The sequence below is a fragment of the Rhineura floridana genome, chromosome 1 (assembly GCF_030035675.1).
Source record: "Rhineura floridana isolate rRhiFlo1 chromosome 1, rRhiFlo1.hap2, whole genome shotgun sequence".
Lineage (NCBI taxonomy): Eukaryota > Metazoa > Chordata > Lepidosauria > Squamata > Rhineuridae > Rhineura > Rhineura floridana.
Window position 1 is genome coordinate 287,116,288 of NC_084480.1, and position 20,445 is coordinate 287,136,732.

Consider the following 20,445-nt stretch of genomic DNA (forward strand, 5'->3'; position numbering starts at 1 on the left):
TTTTCTGTTTTCTTCATTTAGCAGAAACTGACTGGTATGTTTCTACGGGTTTTTTCTCTGCATTCATGGAGAAACTAATTTGAAATGAAAGTTCATGTCAGACCCAGCCACTGCCAAGTGAAGGGAATGGGGGTCTAGTGAAGAAATACAGGCAAAGTGGGCATAGGAAGCCAAGGCAAGGGGATCTATTATGAATGACAGCAGCCAAGTCAGTTCTAAAACTCTGCACTTCCCCCCTCCAGGAGGCATGGGCTAACGGGTGGTGGGGAACATCCCAGGGAAGAATCCTCAGGCAGATGGAGCTTTTCTCCTCTAAGTCAGGGTCTTGGTAGATAGATTGTCCTCGGTGGAAAACTCTCGCTGGTCCATATTGGACCTGCAAGGGCAACTGCATCCCCCACCCACTCTGTCAGCCAGCTGGATTTGAGGAGAAAGGGAGCTCATGGAAAGCTACATGCTTTGTTGTAATGAAGATTTACTTATGTGCAGTTTTACTTCCAGGAGAATATTGAGATGTCCTGGTCTAGTCCTTTTTCTTATGGCAGTGTTGTATTAGTATCTCGCATATTACCAGCAGGTTGCAAACAGTTGCATATGGCAGTCATCATACCTGTGGAACAGATAGCTGGCAGATGGGTATCACAAGGTAGATGGCCACCAACTTGGATGGCTTTAAAAGAGGATTAGACAAATTCATGGAGGATAAGGCTTTCAGCGGCTACTAGCCACGATAGCTATGCTGTGCTTCTTTAGTTGGCAGTGGTATGTTTCCGAATACCAGTTGCTGGAAACTGCAGGAGGGGAGACACAGGTCCTGCTTGAGGGTTTCCCATGGGCAACTGGTTGGCCACTGTGAGAACAGGATGCTGCACTAGATGAGCCATTGGCCTGGTCCAGCAGGCTCTTACGTCCTTCAGTTCAGAAGGAGGGACAAATTCCTAAGAAACACCATCTCAAATCAAGTCTGAGTTGGAAGCTTTTATGGAGGTGAGGTTTTGCAACATGACCTGCCTTTGCCTATCAATGCCGAAGATTTTTGCAAGTTCAACTGCTTACTTTGTAGCTCTCCACCTGTAGTTCTTTCCTTCATGCTGTATGCACAGACTAAATCCCCAGCTTTATATATCCTAAGCTGAAAAACCACTGTAGATTGGAGTTCTGACAGAGCAGGTTATCCTGATCTTTATAATACAGTATTAAATACTGTATTCTATGTTCTGTGCCATTACTGCTAGACAGGTTTTAAAACATTTTGTGATTATCCATTTAAACTGGAAAGAAGTTTAATGCACATTTAAAAAACAAATAAAATCCATCTGCATATAAAACAGGGGCTACAAGGGAGTAATTTATTCTTGTTAAGAGTAATTATGGATATTTAGAAGTACACTGTATCCTATGTGATAGGTAACTAAAGATTGGGGATGAGGGAGGAATGATTCCTATGTTTGGACATGTCATCTTGTAAACAATATGGATACAAAGACATGATCATTCCAGACTAGAACGCCTTTTAATGAGTTACAGGAAAACCTCTCAAACTGATTATTTCCTTAGCATCATAGATAAAGTAGATGCTTGTTTTTGTTTGAAAAACACTTGAGTATAGTTCAAATGTCAAGTAAATGTTGACAAAAAATATTTCTGCAGCAGAAACAGCCACATTACACCAACCTTGTATAATTACGTTAAAACTGCCCCTGAAGGCTTGGTTAGGGGGAGGAAATCACTATGGATGTTTTAAACTATTGCTTGTCAGTTTAAAAATTAACCACTTCATAGTAATTTGTGAAAGGAAAGTTGGATTTCAAACTAAACTATTCAGAAGCTATGTGTGTTGGGGAGGGTGCATGCATCCATTTTTTAAACTAGCAAAAGAATGTGATTTGTATTGCTTGAAAAATGGTTTTGTGCGTATGCAGGAGCATGTGTCCCCCTAAAAGATTAAAGTGATTAGAAATAGACAGGCAGAAAAATTTAGAGGCTAGCTTGAAAAAAAATTCTCTTTTTAAATTTTCAGTCCTATATAGTTCAACCTGCCCATTATAAAACCATCAGGCTGCCATCAAGAACAGCAGCCCCATCTCAAGCTCTCCCTCATTCCTTTCAACAACCTGTAGCACAAGTGAGCTCCTTTCTGGCATCATTTCACTGTGTGTTTCACTGTCCACATCAGCAATATCTATTTACTTGCAGGCAAAGCCCTCACAATTACATAAAAACAACCTGGCATCTCTCCATGTGCTTTGGACTACATGCTATAATCCCTGATTATTGGCCATGCTGACTGGAGTTGATGGGAACTGTAGTCTCAAAATATCTAGAGGGCACCAGGTTGGAGAAAGCTAGAATCAATGTCTGGTGAGAAACACACAGCATCTAGACACAAAGCAAGCTGAGCTAATCATTATAGGGAGAGACTTGACACAAGGCTGCTGCCGTTAGTGGCAGATCCATATTTTGTATAGTATTATTACCAAGGAATTGGTGAAATGTTGGAAATTAGGTTAGGGCTGCTGGAAATTATTTCATAGCATGACATAACTGGGGGCTTTGAAATATACTGGTGGCCAGCAGTATGGGCAGGGGTGAATGAAAGTAGGAGTTGGTGTCTGCATGATGCAACACAACTTTTCAAAGATTTTGCCCCTAGCAGTGGGTGAGTGCCATTTGCTTCAAGTGCAAAGTGTCATGGTCTGGTACTAAAAATGCCCATGAGCTTACAAGCAGATTTCCTGAAAGAAAAAGCAAATATAAAAGAAGTATTCCTATAGTTGTAAGTTACGATCTGAAATGCAGAAGAGCACACACTTCAACAGAGATTTCCACTGAAATGAATCAGAGCAGCTTAAGATCTGTTCTTTTGCTTTATTAAGTATTTGCCAGGGTGTGTGCTTAACACACAGCAAGCCCTTATGGTCACTAAAAAACTTACACTTTGAGTCTGAAAGGGTAAATACCTGCCATCTATCACATATTGATCTAAGAACCTCACTGCCCTAGCTGCATTTGCACATATTAAATGTAGACATTAATTTTGTGTGGACACCTATTTGGACATCTGGAGGGCTTATATTAACTTACATATTTAACGTAAGATGGATGTACTGCTTGTTGTTGCATCCATAATGGGAAGTGGTGGTGGTGGTAGTTATTATATTTTCTTTTATTTATTATTATTTAATAATATTTTGTTTTATTTTTGTTTCTCTTCTTTCTTTGTTAAATTTGCAAATCAAAAATTAATTTAAAAACCCTCACAGCTGGGGGGAGTTAAAATACTAGTGTCGGTTTTCCAACAGCACCCTTTTCTCTCTTAGCTATGATACAAAAAGAGCAGCAACTATAAGGGGTAAATTGTGGAGTGTGGTCAAAACACACCCCTGTGTCCTGTACTTATTAGGGCCACTCGAATCCACACCATAATACAATCCTGTGGAAACTTTTTTTAAAGTTAGTAAAGTTCTTTGTATGGTAGAAGTCACGGCATCATCAAAATCTTATTGCTCTTAGTTTAGGCATATATAAGATCTGCTTAATTTGTCTTCCTCTGGAGATTCCAAAAAGCCTCTCATTATGATGTGAACAATCTTGACTTTGGCATGTTGTGAAAGTATCATGAATTAAAACAGTGGAACCTACTTGATTTTCAACATTATGCTGGATATCTGAAGTTGTTGTTATATTTAAGCATACCAGATTGATTCTTTTTCTTAGTTGCTGCCTTTGCTCAAGATATGGACGACAAACTTTAGTTTATAAGTTGGCTTCGACTGCAGTTGCCTGCACTGTTTTACTTAAACAGAATGAGGAACTTAACCCATCTCTTTGATTCTGTTTGCACATTCTTTATTGCTGAAATAATGCCCACTATTCTTAGTCACAGAAAAAAATAACCACCCAAATAAATATATGCAAGTAGATTGTAATGTGAATGAGCAAGTGCCTAGATGGTATCTTACAAGTGAGGAATCATCAGGCACATTTTATCACGGAACATCAATTTTTATAGTTTGCTCATGTTAAAGAAAAAAAGCTGTAGTATCATGCTTGTACAGTTCTGTAAACAATTGGCCTATGAGTACACCAGGCTTTGAGTGTCATCAGGACTGTCCCTGCACTCTTGCAATTTCTGCTCTGTTTGCCTCTTGATAGGCTGGTGGGTTGTGATGTCACAGTAGTCCTGGATATGTGGATTTGTCATAGCTCTTCTAGCTTCCATTGACTTATCTGATAAACAGGTTTCCCCAAAGGACTCCCAGTGTCAACTTCCACTGTGCTTTGCAGCTGTAACTGAAAGCAAAGCTCACACAATGAGCACAGAGAGACGCATAGTAAAAGATCCTGCAAAATTTGTACACAAACCAAGGTAATACGTAGGCAGCTGCACCTGAACACATTTAGTGATTTGTTCTCTGAGGTTTCTTACACATTGGTAGATGAGGTGAGGGGGAGGGGGAAGAAGTGGAGTCACAAAACACCTGCATATTTATCTTGATCGAAAATATGGCCAGACATTCTGAGATGATTGTTGCCAGCTTTTAACCTCCTTCTATGCTGTGATGTTGATGCCTTTGTGATATTTTTATTGTCTTTGTGTTTTACTTTTTGCTGTGCCCTCTTTTTGGATTTTTAAATGAAAAGCAGTTTAGAAATACTTTGAGATGAATAAGTAACAGCCATTATGGAAGGAAGAAGGAATGTATATTCTTTTTCATCCTCCCTTGTTGCCGCTCCTTTCTTGCCTCATCCTCGAACAGGCACTAGGTTGATGAAAGCCCAAGGAGACATACTGTCCATAAATAGAAAAGAAAAATCACAAAGTTGACTACTGCTACCTAAACAGGTTTTAGAACTGTTTAACCAGCATAATGTCCTAGCACAGAGACCTGGGAATTGTCGTTTTGTGAGGGGGCTGTGCATCTCTAGCACAGAACCCTCAGTTCCTAAGATTCCTTGTTGTTTAGGACAGACATGGCTTAATTTGACCTTTTTTCCTTGATAAAAGCTTATAGGACTTGCTAGTCCAGTCTCACAGTTTGTTAACAGACATCATTGCAGCAGCCAATATTACAGGGACTTTAGAAGCAAGTCATTTAGACAATATCTATACAATTAATATGGAGATATTCAACCAGGGTGGAGTGGGGGCATTGTAGAAGGCCAAACTACTAGTTAACTGTGGTCACCAAATAACAGTATCAGTACTCCGATTTCCAGTGTGGCCTGTCACATGAGCATCTGCTTTCTTCTTCAGCCTCTTTCCTCCAGGTTTACTTACAGAAAAGAAGAGCCTGGAGTTGCACAGGAAGCATTTATTAGCACACAATAACATTGTTCAAGTGTGTTGCAGAAAAGAATGTACTTGTTCCAACATTAAGGAAGTTTTAAATATATTTAATGAAATAGTAATGTCTGTGCAATGGCTATGGATGAACAACGTAGATGGGGTGAAAAAAGCCAGTAGGGTAACATAATAGTACCATGGGGAAAAGCACAGAATGTTTTGCTGTTGTCTACAGATGCATTACAGTGATAACAAAATCAAAGGAAAGAGGAAGAACTTTTGTTTTGCAGTAAGGAGCTGTTTTGCTTTTCATTTAACTAGCTAACAGCAGGAATGATAAAATGCTAAGGAGATAGTGTTAACTGAAAAGTAACTTTCTTTCCTGACAAAATAGAAAAGAATGAGGGGCAAACTACACATTACACCATGGCCGCATATAATGAAACTCTGACAGTCCTTTCTGTTCTCCCTTACACACTGGTGTGCTTCACCCTTCTCTGCCATTCATTTTCTCCCTGAACCTCCGCATCTCCGAGCTACTGTCATTGGGTTCTAGACCTGTGGATGTGTGTTAAAGGTGAACACAGTCAGAATACTGATGGAAGCAAAAAGAGCTTGAGGGTGGGATTTCAGAAGGAAGGCAACTGGCAGGAGAAGAATACTGCCTGCCTGCCTGCCCTTTCCCCAATGTAAATTGCTTCCTCCTGAGACAAGAGAGAAGGAAGCTGCAGTGTCATGTTTTGTTTTTCAAATACAAGATAAAATGAGAAAGCAGATTTTAAGTATGAGTTTGGTGTGGAGGGGGGAGTGATTATTCTAATGGTTTTCTTAGAAAACACAGTAATAATATAATTTCCTCCCTCCATTTTATAACTCCCATGCATAATGTTGTACATGCCTAATTTTTATTTATTAGATTTATATCCCACCCGTCCTCCCAGTAATTTGTGATTATGGATGCACATATCTATTTTACAAGCACGCACATTCTCCAAATTACATAGGTTCATCACATATGTACAGTAAACACTACTTTCTACACAGATGTGACGTCTGTGTAAGGATATTAATCAAAAGTGATGTGGTCCTAAAAAGATGCCTGTAGGAACTTTTATGTAGGATTTAAGAATGGGAAAAAATGTCTTCTCTCTGCCCCCCTCTTCCGTTTTGCAAGATTACTAAGATTCATGCAATGTTTCCAGTCAGCATATCAATCGCTCATTTATTAGTTCATTGGCTATTTTTTGTTGGTAGTTGAATAAGTTAAGGGAAAGTTTTAATATTATACATAAATAGCCACCACTTTTCACGTAGAATGTGTTTCTTTCCTATCTTATCCCAAGGCTGCCCAAGGAATATGTGTTGATGAGTAGCTACTGTATCTAAAATCAAATATAAGAATAATAAATCTTTATTTTATGCTCACAAGAACCCTGTCAAGGAATGAGGCTAAGAGAGAGAAATGCCCAGGACTCTATTGGGCTGGATTAAGAATGAGTTGTGCTTAGAGTAGACCCATTGAAATCAATGGGCCTTTTAAGTTAGTCTAAATCCAACCCCTTACGAGTTTCATGGATGGGAAGGTTCCTTTTTAAGTTAAACCTGGCTTTCTTCTAAAACTCTATCTTCTCAGGGGCAGCCAACATCTTTGAACAATGATCTTTGATTTCATGTGTACGTAGCAAACAGCAATTGATCAACGTGCCCGTTTTCTGCTGTTTGCGTGGGACCAAGTAGATGTTCCTTCCAAGGCAGCTGTTTTATTTCTGTAGTTGTACAAAGAGTCTAGTCGAGGTCTAAAGACTCTACCCAATGATTTCCTCTGTGCTGAACAGCAACCTATAGCTGAGGCAGCTAAGATTCAAATTGTTGTCATGTAACACCTTGTCACTTGGTTCAATCATTGTCCTTTTAGTGAGTTCCAAATAGCTTATCCATCAAAGCTACAACAACTAGAGACATCTCTGTGGTAAGTGGCTTGAGTAAACTCCAGATCAAAGAGAGATCCCACCTTACATACCTGTTTACATTTAAGAAGATTTAAACTGCAGTCCTCTGTTGATACTAAAAGCCGGAAGGGTCATTAAGGCACTTGTAAAAGTTTGACCCATGCGCATTAAAGTAAAATATGGTTGTGTTCACAAAGATAGTAACAAAAAGTCACAAAGCCTAATTCTACTAAGCCTAGTAATATATCAGAGGTTGCATTAGTTTATGAGCATTTCTGGCAATAGAAGGGGATATTAAAATGATATATGGAATGCAGGCAATTGTTTTCTTATGAAGTCTATCTAAGGCTTACATGAAAATCTCATAGCAGCTAAAAGTTTCTGAATGCTAACAGACATTTATTCCAGTCAGACAGATATAGATATATAAACAGTATACGGAATTCTTCCCAATCAACAAAGGCACTTGGAAAGAAAACACCTGAGGGAATAAATTGCATGATGAAACCACAAAGTGGCCTGGTTTGCAGAAACCTTGGGTTTTTGTGTAGGCTCCCAGAGTTTGGCTCTTGGTTATAGCTCATGGTTAGTTGGAGAGAGCTTAACCATGAGCCCAGGTTTAGACAACATGCTAAGCCAAAAGTTCTGCTACAGCGTAGCAGAAAAAAAGACTGGGAAGGAGCAAAGTGGCTGCAAGGTCCTATCTGGGAGCCCACATATTTATGCTAAGCCAACGGTTGGCTTAGCATGAAGTGTGAACCAGGCCAATGTAAATGTTTATATGAAAAAGAGAAACAGAACAGGGGACAGTTAGAAGAGAGAAGCCTTAGAAATGAATTAAATGTATTGCTCAGGTGAATTGATGTTCCATATTGCTATATTAAGCAGATGACATTCAGATTCTCAGTCCAAACAACAATATGTTTCAAAGCTAAGATTTCTTCTAGGATTTTATTCTTCTGTAATACTCTCGTTACAGGTGCAATTGCTGGTATTGTAGACCAGCCAATGCAGAACTTCCAGAAAACATCAGAGGCCCAGGCTTCAGCTGGACTTAAGGCCAAAGGTGTTATTTCTGGGGTAGGAAAAGGAATCATGGGAGTTCTTGTGAAGCCCATTGGGGGGGCAGCTGAGCTGGTATCACAGACTGGCTATGGTAGGTTTTAATTCAGTATTGTGTTCTGTATTCATTGCCAGTTTTCATTATTTTCCCACTTGTACCATGCTATTCCTGCAAAAAATTCAATAATATAAATGTGTTCCCTTGACATTTTCTTTAAATGGGATCATAATCGTATTACTTAAGATTTTTAGCCTTCTTCATTACAAAGACTGTTTGAGTAACATTAAACAGATAATGTAAACTCTTGTAAAAGGTATTTGATATACAAGGAAACCAGGTTGGCTGCTGAATTTGATAGGAATTTGAATTAAAGGCAAAATATGTGGTTTTGTGAAGGTAGAACTGGTTTCCAAAACAATGTTTGTGTTACTTCTTTTACTTTCAGTTGATGCAACATGGGGCCAAAGAGAATTGGATGGGCGGATGAATTTTTTGCAGAATCTATAGTCCATCACAAAGCTAACAGATTCCACAACAGAATTTTCATAGGGATTTTCCACCTTATCTCTTTGATTCATATCTTGTTTAAATGTAAAATAAAGACATAAAATGACTGCTTCTAGCCTCTAGCAGTAAGATCTAATCCAGGAGTGGGGAACCTTTTTCAGCTCAAGGGCCACATTCTCTCCCGGGCAACGTTCTGGGATAACATAGAAACATACTGTTGTCTACATGATTGGCAGCAGCTCTCCAGCATGTCAGACAGGGGTCTCTCTTAGTCCTACCTGGAGATGCCAGGGATTGAGCCTGGGACTTTTTGCATGCAAAGAAAGCACTCTGCCACTGAGCTATGGCCCTTTGGGCCACATGCGAGAGGTGGGCAGTGCCAGAGGCAAAAGTCGGCAGAGCAATAAATGTACAGTAGGCTAATTTTTTTCACATTCGCACATCCTTCTCTATCCTCTGCCCAGGAAAGCAAGCATTATCAGAGTTTAAGGACACGATCCAGCCAGACCAAAACACTCAAGGAGGGTCTGAAGGAGGTCTGGTGAGGGTTGTGGCTCAGAAGGGTGTGTGGCCTGGGTAGAGTCTCAAAGGCCAGATAGAGAGGCCTGGAGGATTGCATTTGGGCCTGAGGGTTCCCATCCCTGAGCTAACCCAAAGAAGAAAGCCACCATGTCCAGAAGGTAGTCTCAGAAATGTGCAATTCTCCCAGTGAAGTGAGGTGATTCTATAATTTTCATATATCTATATAATTCACAGACTATGTATTTTTTTAGAATAAAAGGCACTTTTTATCCTCTGAAAAGACATCACATCTGCTATCACGTGTAAGATAAAAGAACACCATGTGGAATAATAACAATAATTCTCCTTGGGGGGAGGAATTCCACAAAGAGGGTGCCACCACAGGGGAGATCCTGTTGTGAGTCTCCTCCCGAAGGTCCACATTCATTGGACCTTCCAATAGGGCCTTTCTGACAGGTCTCAAAGCGTTGCTTATAAGTACTTTGAATTGGGCCTGGTTGGGCAAGTGCAGTACCTTAAGGACCAGCAATATATGGCCCTGTCTTGGTGCTTTGCTTAGCAGTCTGGCAGCAGCATTCTGCACCAACTGCAGCTCCTGGAACATCTTCAAGTATAGCTCCAGATGTCAGTGATAGGTGAGTCATAGTGTAGCATGCTAACCACTTACTCCATGGTAATCCTTCAGACACAATTGTTCCATTAATGAAGTAACAGATAATTGTTAAATCAAAGAATGTTAAGATTTGCAAATACTTTACTTTTTACTCATATAACATGAAAGTCCCTTTTTCTTTAATGGGCTCAAGGTTTCCTCCTTAAAAGATGAGTCACTGACCACTCACACCGGCATGGTCCCACTTAACTTTTAGATTTCCATTAACTAAATCTGTGGACATCATTTTGCACCCAAAAGGTTGTACAAAGTCCAACCACACAGGCTCTCTGTTAGGCCTTTTAAATATTTTGAGGTAATGATCCTATCTGTGCTAGGCTTGAACGACCCAAGCTTCAAGCAGAGCCATACATAGGCTCTACTTATTTCAAAAAAAGGGTTGATTCCAAAAGTTACAGAGGGGAGGAGGGAGCAGGAAATCCCCATTCCTCAGGTGTAACTTCTGTACCCCCCCCCAAAAAAAGACTCTCCTGGAGGAGGGGGGGCATCAGGAAAGCCTGGAGCGACAAGGGAGGTATTAGTAAAAATCAGACACAAGCAGCTTTTGTTAGCAAATTTTCAAGCAAGAGGACTGCCACCCAATTTTTTGTATTTAGTACTCACCTGTCAGCCCCTACACCACATCTTAAGCCTTTTCTGAGGATCACATCTCCCAGGAGAGACTTATTAAGAGGCACAGGAGGCTGCAATAGGGAGGCGATGGGGAAACATTCTGCTTGCATAAATTTGGGTGCAATGTGTGTGTGCTTTTGTACTAATCTTTAGATTGCTGGGCAATTAGAAGTCTGTTGTATTGATTGTTTTACCACTGTGTAAGCTTGAGATGGCTTGATCTTAGTGAAAATTGAGCCTTCAGGGGATAGGGTAGGGTAAAAATAAAAATAAGTGAAGATCAGTTCCTCTGAAACCCACAAGGAAGTACAAAGTTGGGAGATACTGTGAGTAATAAATTTTCCATGTCTTTTTAAAAAGTTGTTGGCAAATTATAAGTAACCTATAACAGTGGAGAGATGCACTCCGTGCAAATCGTGGCTTGGGTCCAGAGAGCTACTTTAGGAAATCCAAGGGCTTGCATTCACCCAGTAGGAGTTCCTCCCTTTTGAATACTGGACCCCTTCCTCTCCCCCCACCACAGCAGCTGCTTTCTAGGGAGCACAAATCCAAGGCTGCCTTGGGTGCACAGAAATAGCTACATGGTTTTTTGGATGCTGGCCAACATATGTAACACATTTTAATTTCTATATCCATTGGACAAGAGACTTGGGAAAGGGTATACAAACCACTTCAGTAATAGATGGCAGTGCATGGGCGAGTACCTTGGCCACATCTAGATTGCAAATGGGATTGTGCCCAATGAAGAGACTGAGAATGATGGGAGACCACACAGAAGTCAACACATGTTCTCTCTTTCTCCAGCTACAAATAGCATTTTCATTTGCGTAACACTGTAAAACCTCAGTTAGCTAATTGTTCCAACTGGAATGCATTTTTAAGCATTGCCATAAGCCTGTGTTAAATATTAAGCTATATCCCCCCCCCAGCATAACCAATGCATTGTTTAATTTGGTATTCATTTTGTGAAATGGACTCCTAAGCTCCTTACACTCCAATGCAAAAAATGTCTACTGTGTTGTGGAGGCATGCAACTTGTCAAAGCCATTTCCTCTCTTCCCCTGCCCCCAATGCTTGCATCTTAGTGCTCAGCTCTTCATACCCTGCAGTTCTACTGCATCAGGCTTAGCCTAGTTTCGATCAGTCTTGTAAAACTTTTATTATATCTGTGAGTTTTTACACCCTGCTGATTCTCAGTCTAATGACCATGCCTTCATTTATAAAAAGTTACAAGCCATCAGAAAGGACACATGCCAGGTCACCCCTTAGCTCTGGCAATTCTGCTTAGAACAAACAGAAAAGAAGCTGCTCTGCATAGCTCTACCTTGGCACAGAGAAGCACTCCTCATATTTCGGATGCCCCAGGAGAACTCATAAACATTTGGGATCCATGTTTAACAGCTGGATTAAGTAACTTATATTAAAATGCAGCATCCATGGCAAGCTTGCCTTTTAATGTTTACTAATCATGACATATACATGGAAGAATTTGATTATGAAGCAAGAAAGTTAACCATGTTCTTGACTTTTTATACATATGTTTTTAAATGACATGTTCAGTCCCATTCTGGACTGATGGCTCTGGAGAGCATTATGTTTCCCCTAATTGCTAGGGGAATGTGACTGACATTCTGTCTTGTTTATTTCTAGCTAATGCTGAAATCCACTAGGGTTAAGTGCACGATTATTGTATTCTAATGTTGAATGAATTATCTCCGCTAGAGTGTCCAAAGATGTGACATCACTTTGGATCTGCACTATTTTATGGACTACTCTAAGACGGTGACATCACTGCAACATATTCCTGTCTTCCAAAAAAACAACTAGTAAAAACCTTAACTTCTCTTACCACAGGTATTTTGCACGGAGCTGGACTTTCTCAGCATCCCAAACAGCGTTATCCTCCAAGCGATCAACATGCTGAGCAGGCACCAAACAGCCATGTTAAATATGTCTGGTAAGATTACTGAAACGCTCACTCATTTTTATATCCACATTGTTGATTAATAGATTTTGGCCTGTGGTCAGGTTAACAGTCTATTGGCCTAGGAAGAGGCTGAGTTACAACAGTTTATATTTAGGAATGCTAGACACAAAGTTACTGCACAGAGGCCCACTCTACAAATGATAAGCGGATGATCTCCTTTGAGCTTTGGAACTCTGGTGCTAGTCTGTGTTTATTTATCTAAGCTTTTACTTAGCTGCCTTTGCACTGCACCCAAGTACTGCACATCTCCAGAAATAGCTGCTAGTTTCTGCTGCCTGTTTGGTTCCAGCTTCTTGGGGTGGATTCTCCACTGGGATGAGAAATGAGTTGGACAAAGGGAATATGATTATGAGCATTGATTAGGTCAGCTTTGCTGCAGATGAATAAGGAGATTTGATAATGTTACAAAATAAGCATGACATCCTTTTGATTTAAAACTGAAATGGGATTTGCAAAAACTGTGGTGCTGAATATCCTTCCAGCTTTTTGTGTTTTGTATTGTTATGGCAGCTTCACTGAGAAACTTGATGCAGTTGATGCTATCCTTTGAGCTCAAGCTTCTGATCTTGAATTATTCTTTTGATAGGAAAATGCTGCAGTCTCTAGGGAGACCTGAGGTCCACATGGCCCTGGATGTGGTAATTGTGAGTGGATCAGGCCAAGAACATGAAGGATGTTTGCTGCTTACTTCAGAGGTGCTGTTTGTGGTTAGTGTCAGTGAAGACACACAGCAACAGGCATTTCCAGTCACAGAAATTGAATGTCTACAAGACAGTGAACAAAACAACCTGCTGAAGGTGCAACTGAAACAGCAAAGAGTTCCTTCTGATTTGGAGGTAAAGCTTGTTAAACACTGATTTGTAGCCTTTATTTTAATTTTGCCGGGTGAATGGTGTACATTTCAATAAATCTGTGTTGTCTCATTTCAGGCAGATGGAGTCAGAGAGAGATTGTCAGAACAGCAGTACAATAGACTTTTGGACTACATCACAAAAGCATCCTACCACTTTGTGCCCAGTACTTTATCTGTGCACACCACAGCACACACTGTAGCTGCCAAACCATTTCCTACAACACTTAAGACTTATCAGTACCTTGTTGATTCTGTTTTTGCCCAAGTTTTCATCAGTAAATTTACTATGGTAAAAAATAAAGCTTTGAGAAGAGGGTTTAACTGAGAATACCCTGGCAAGAATTGGTTTCCATTTTTAAAGTAATATATTCTATGCAGTTGCCTAATGTGAACTTTTAATTCCACATCATGTCAAACAGATGTGTTTAAACTTTGTGGGCTGGTGTAGTGAAGTAGCACTTTTTTTTTAACAAAAGCGTATTTTCTGCCCAGCCTATATGAAATGTGGTGATTCCTGCTCTGTTCATGAGGCAGAAATTGCAGGAAATATTAGTGGTGCATCAAACCTTGTTATGAGCTAAGCTGTCAAGTAAAGGGAAATGTAAATGAAAATCCTTTGTTCTTTCTTTTAACTGAAAATCAGACGTACAAGGATAAGGGAAATTCTGTACATTGAGGTGTTCTTGTCCCACAAAGACTATCCCTGTTCTCTCTGTCCTATTTTAGGGTTTGCCAGTTTCTATTGTAAGCAAGTTTTATAACTCAGCTGTAAAAACTAGCTCAGGGCTGAAAATTTTACCCTAAATTTTCCATTGAATAGCAAAACATTTCCTTCCATTCCAACTGAAAGCATTAAAGTGGCTGTTTTAAGTTACTAGTGACAGCTGGGTTTTAGCGCTGCTCTAAACTTATAATAGCTTTCTTTATTTGACTGAAATTTTGCAGGACTTTAGTCCTTAATATAAACTAGTGCCTTTGTGTAGCTTGGAGAACAAAATGGTAACTACGGCATTAATTTATTTTTGAAACTTCCTGTCTGTAGTACTTTTATTTCCCCAGTCAGATTTTTCTTAAGACTTTCGAATGTATGATGTTGTGGGTTGTTTGGCAATACATAATTATGCAGGAAACATCATCTCTTATTATTGTGGGACCAGTAATGTATACTGTATAAACTTCAGGAGTAGTGTTCAGTCAAGCATACCAAAAAACTAGACAAAGTCTCTGATCCAAGCTGCATTGCTCCAGAAATCAGTCCCACTGAAAGCAGTAAGTTTTACTTCCAAGTAATCTGTTTAGGATTGTTCTGTCAGTCTCATAACACGTTTTAACCTAATTGCTAGTGTTAAACATCAGCTAATCATGAGAACCGTATCTGTGCTCCTCAAGGAGTATACATAATCTGATTTTTTCGTTATTGGTCTCATACTTCTCTGTAAAATATTTAGAAGTCAAGAAAAGGAGAGTCAAACAAAAGTTAGTTTTACTGAATCTATGCAGATATAATTTCATCAAGATAGATCCACCTTGTTCTTAAAAATGTCTAAAACTGAGCAGTCTGGAAGCTAATACATCATTCCCTTTCAGCACATTGATCATCATCTTCTACACTGAAAAGATTTGCTTTAATCAGGACTCGGTAAAGCATAAAATTAAATTTCACCAGCTTTGGCTTCCTGCTTCTGATGCTTTTAATTATTGTGGCTGAGAAGTCACAGTTTGGTTTTTTATAAGTTTTTCGCTTCAAAAAAACCAAACTTCAAGCAGGTTGTTGAATATTTAAAGAATGAAGGAGAAACCTATGCTTTCTACCATACAGCTTTTTCTAAACCACTGCATAGAAAACAGTTAAAACTATGATTGATGGGACTCTCTCCCATATTAAGGCTGTGATCCATGTCACATTTTCACATTCAGCTTCATTACTGGAGCAGTTATCAGCCTGATTTGGTGGTTTCTCACACCCATTGGAGCTCCCAAGTGATCATCTGTGGAGTCATGTTTGTGCACTTGTGATTTTAGTGTTTCAAATTATTATTTTTTGTTACAGCAACTTCAAATTGTTTTAGTCTGACTTTAGAAAATACACTGTTGCCATAAGAGTTATTAGATTTATTTGTGGATTGCAATGAGATCAGCAGGCTTGTGTTTGAAAAAATCTGTTTAATGTGGGTTCTTGGTTGTTATCTGTTTTAGCTTGAAAACTCTTGTTCTCCTGGCTCAACCTCTCAGGGCAGGAATTCAACATTATTCTGTGGAGAGTCTTGCTATACTTCAAAACTATGCCCAAGTTAGGAACTGAAATTAAATCAAGTCACTACCTTTAATAATCATCTATTTTTGTTGACATCTCCTATGCATTCTTGGCAGTCAAATACAGGAAACTAAGAATGTATTGATTTCTGTATGCTTCTTATGCGACCCATTTTGCTAGGAGTTGCCTCTGGAAGCCAATTTTCTTATTTATTGATTATGCCGAGTGTGAAGTGAGCGCATCCATTGTTAACATGTCGTACATTAACTTGTCAAACTGGTCATTGTTTACCTTTAAAAATGTGTACATTTTATTCTTGAATTTTTATTGGAAATAAAGAGTTATATTGCCAGTTTTGCGTACTGACTACATATATTAGAATAATTTCATTCAAGGAAAATACATTTTATTTCTGAATGTGCACAACTGCTGGATCAGGAACAGCAGGAAATCAATATGATGCATATTAGAAAACACAGAAAGCCAATGCTGTCTGTTCTCTGCAGTTGAATACACATCTCAACCTACATTCAGGTATAACTATTTAACAAAGGTTCTGTTTTTACAGCAGGGTACTTGAGTGCAGATGTGTTGAGATGTGTTGGAGAAAGTTTCATTATTTATGCATTATGCATAGTGATTTGGGCTGACTTCAATCTATTAAAAATGAACCAAAAATTATCAACTGAAATGTGTTTTCTCATATCAGGGTAAGTGTTTTGATAACAGGTGTCATTGTTCTTTTAATATTTACTTGATTTTAGAATTGTATTTGGGAACTGTATGATCCCAACAACTGAGTATGTAGAAATTTCAAGGTACTTAAAGGAATCATGCCTTCCAGTTTGCAAGAAAAGGCATTTACTGGAGTGGCATTTTTGTACTTCAGGACAGGTACATCATTTGCTTGGTCAACATAAATGCACCATCCGTAGTCTACTGATGTGATGCTTACAAACAGAAATTCAATAAAGCCTAGGAATTTCTGCAAGTCGCATATTTGAACTCTGCCACGTATACTGAGCCTCAGTCATCTGGTCTTTCATTTGTACTAGCAGCACTAAGTAGTATTAGTTCTGCATTTCTGGCACTCAAAATATTGTCTTTGAGCACCCTGAGTACACTAAATTAAATGTAAGTGCTCTCTTAAAAAGTGTATGAGTACACATACTGCTTTGCACCGACCATTTATTTATTAAAAGAACCTCTTCTAGCAAAACCTGTGGTTTCCATGAGGCAGCAAGGGGGTGGAAGAGCATCAAATAGTTGATAGCCAGGACAGCTAAATGAAGATTCCATCTACAGATGTATACCTACGGTGAGAATGAATAAGGGATAGGCATCTACTTCATGCCCTGCTTGCTGAGCATCTGGATAGCTACAGTTAAAAATGCTAGGCTAGATCCAACACCATTATTGAGGCTGAATCCTGATAAGACAAGTGCTGTGAGTGGATGGTTCCCTTGTCTGGGAATCAGGTGTATGACCTGTTTTGAGAGGGGTTATGTGTTACTGGTCCTGAAAGCACTGCACTGGCTGCTAGTAAGCTATTGGGCCCAATTCAAGGTGTTAGTACTAGCATACAGAACTCTAAATGGCTTGGAGCCCAAATACTTAAAAGAGTACCTTCCCCATCAACCATCAGATGCTACAGTTAGGTGTGACCTTGGTGGTTGGCACTAAGCTGTGATAGGACCTTTTCATGAATCATAGAATAGTAGAGTTGGAAGGGGCCTATAAGGCCATCAAGTCCAACCTCTGCTCAATGCAGGAATCCAAATCAAAGCATTCCTGACAGATGGCTGCCTCTTGAATGCCTCCAGTGTCGGGGAGCCCACTACCTCTGTAGGTAATTGGTTCCATTGTCGTATGGCTCTAACAGGAAGTTTTTCCTGATGTCCTGTCGAAATCTAGCTTCCTGCAACTTGAGCCCATTATTTCGTGTCCTGCACTCTGGGACAATTGTGACGAGATCCTGGCCCTCCTCTGTGTGACAACCTTTCATGTACTTGAAGAGTGCTATCGTGTCTCCCCCTCAGTCTTCTCTTCTCCAGGCTAAACATGCCCAGTTCTTTCGGTCTCTCCTCATAGGGCTTTGTTTCCAGTCCCCTGATCATCCTTGTTGCCCTCCTCTGAACCTGTTCCAGTTTGTCTGCATTCTTCTTGAAGTGCAGAGACCAGAACTGGACACAGTACTCAAGATGAGGCCTAACCAGTGCTGAGTATAGGGGAACAAATACTTCATGCGATTTGGAAACTATAGTTCTGTTAATGCAGCCTAAAATAGCATTTGCCTTTGTTGCAGCCTCATCGCACTGTTGGCTCATATTCAGCTTGTGATCAACGACAATTCCAAGATCCTTCTCACATGTCGTATTGCTGAGCCAAGTATCCCCCATCTTATAACTGTGCATTTGGTTTCTTTTTCCTAAGTGTAGAACTTTGCATTTATCCCTATTTCATTCTGTTGTTTTCAGCCCAATGCTCTAGCCCAGCCTTTCCCAAACGGTGTGCCTCCAGATGTTGTTGGACCACAACTCCCATCAGCCTCAGCCATTGGCAATGCTGGCTGAGGCTGATGGGAGTTGTGGTCCAACAACATCTGGAGGCACACTGGTTGGGAAAGACTGCTCTAGCCTATCAAGGTCCCTTTGAATTTTGTTTCTGTCTTCCACAGTATTAGCTGTGCTCCCCAATTTGGTATCATTGGCAAATTTGATAAGTATGCTCTGCACCTCCTCATCCAAGTCATTAATAAAAATGTTGAAGAGCACTGGGCCCAGGCTCAAGCCCTGTGGTACCCCACTCGTTACTTCCGCCCAGGTTGAAGTTTCTCATTGGTGGTTCCTATTTGTGAAATGCTCCCCTCGGTGAGGTGTGTCTGTCTCCATCACTATTGACTTTCAGAAGGCATTTGAAAACATTCCTGTTTACCCAGGCATTTGATGGCTGAAGGGGACTGTTTCTGGCAACCTGAAGATCACTGATGAAAGAATGTTTTTAAGCTGTGTTTTAGAAAATTTAAAATTATAATTGTGTTTTGATATATTTTTAACTGTTTTGTTTTTCTTGTTGGATTGTTTTCTTTATATTTGCCATCATGGGCTTCTTTAGGATATAAATTCAAATTTAATATATAAATTCAATTTATTATTATTCTGAAGACCTTAGATCTAGCATAATGTTGTGTTATGTTGCTTTTTTATGCTTAAGTCCTCATTGAGTTTGATATAAATCATCTTCTCCTGTACATAACCACCCCCTGAGTCATGATTTCACATGATCTTCTTGGAATGTGACAGACTTTTCAGCTTTTCTTCTTGAAACATAGAACACAAAAAGGTGCTTTATCTTGAGTCAGACCCATTGGTCCATCTAACTCAGTACTGTTTGATTGGCGGTGACTCTCCAGGATTCTCTCCCAGCTATACCCAAAGATTGAACCTGGGACCTTCTGCATGCAAAGCAGATGCTCTACCACCGAGCTAGGCCCTTCGCCATAAACATGCCTATTCTCACAGTATTCAATGTGGCTGGAGACATCACAGCCTTCGATCCATCTTCCTGTCTGTTCTTGTTCAGGTGTTGGCTGATACAGATTATATATGTATATTTTTCCAAACCTAGTCTCCCTTTGTATATTGGAAGGATTTGCTTCTAGGTATTTTTCATAACCGTCTCAACAAGGTTTAGGTGCAGTCGAATTAAGGATGGATATCAAAAATTTCAAGGGACATTTTAGTTCAGAAAAAGAAGACAGGAAGATTTATAACATTTACATTATATGGAGAAAGTAGATAATTTTCTCCCCTATAATATTAAAGCAGTCACCCAACAAAACTGATTAGTAATAAAGCTAGCAGTCCAAAGAACACATTTGACACAATACACTTAATTTATGGAATTCACTGTTACATGGCTTGAAAGGGGCTAAGACAAATGCATGGCTTGTTAGATTTTCTGTTATGTAAATGGAACATCTAGGGTCACCACTGTGTAGAACTAAGAAGCAGTTGAGCAACGGGGATGTGGGGTTACTGTTCTCATGTTCTGCTAGTAGGCTTACTGGAGGTATCTGATTAGCTACTTTGGTAAGCAAAATAATGGACTAGATGGACCTTTGGTCTGACAATGACTTTTCTGTTGAGAAGCAGGCCTCAGGTGTGCACAGAGGTGATTTTGCACACAGCAGAGCTTGCAGACAGTTCCTGAATTTATGGTAGCCTTCATTACTATGACAGCTTCTTGTTTCAAGTAGTGTAGCTGCAGCAAAGTGCTGCTGCTGCTCTTTTAGATAAATAGTCCCTTTCCATAGCCCCTGTGCATTCACAGAGCAAAACCCAGAATCTGAAATTCCTTTGCTGGTATCTACTCTAAACTCCCCAAATGTTTTTATCTATCTTGCTTCATCCTCTGTAGATAAATTTAAAGTAGCACCCCATATGCTCCCACTGATGGAAAAACTACTCCCCTTTATTATCAATTATTTGATTAGTTTTAATGGTTTCAACATAGTCCTGCAGTTTATCTATATGAATAACACTATCACCCATCAAAAGATTACTGCTTTTGATCTTTTGAGCTAGCTATAAAGTCTTCACATAAAGTAAGATGCCAAATTAAGCCATCTGTATTGTATTTTCAAGCTTGTAAATTCAAAACCTGATAGCCAAACATCTACTCCAAATGGACCGTTAACATTAACACTTTGTATATATATACGTTCTCCATAACCATT

General features: G+C 39.6%; 1 protein-coding gene across 10 annotated transcripts in view; it reads left to right on the top strand.

Annotated features, from left to right (window-relative positions):
- Positions 1–16,039, top strand: part of VPS13B (vacuolar protein sorting 13 homolog B) — a 590,935-nt gene extending 574,896 nt beyond the window's left edge. For all 10 annotated transcript variants that reach the window (XM_061603888.1, XM_061603895.1, XM_061603940.1 and 7 more), the window contains 4 exons: positions 8,216–8,392; positions 12,468–12,570; positions 13,187–13,436; positions 13,530–16,039. In XM_061603888.1, coding sequence (XP_061459872.1) covers positions 8,216–8,392; positions 12,468–12,570; positions 13,187–13,436; positions 13,530–13,778 — 779 coding nt within the window. In that variant the 3' untranslated portion in view covers positions 13,779–16,039. The remainder of the gene's footprint in view (positions 1–8,215; positions 8,393–12,467; positions 12,571–13,186; positions 13,437–13,529) is intronic.
- The last annotated feature ends 4,406 nt before the right edge of the window (positions 16,040–20,445 follow it).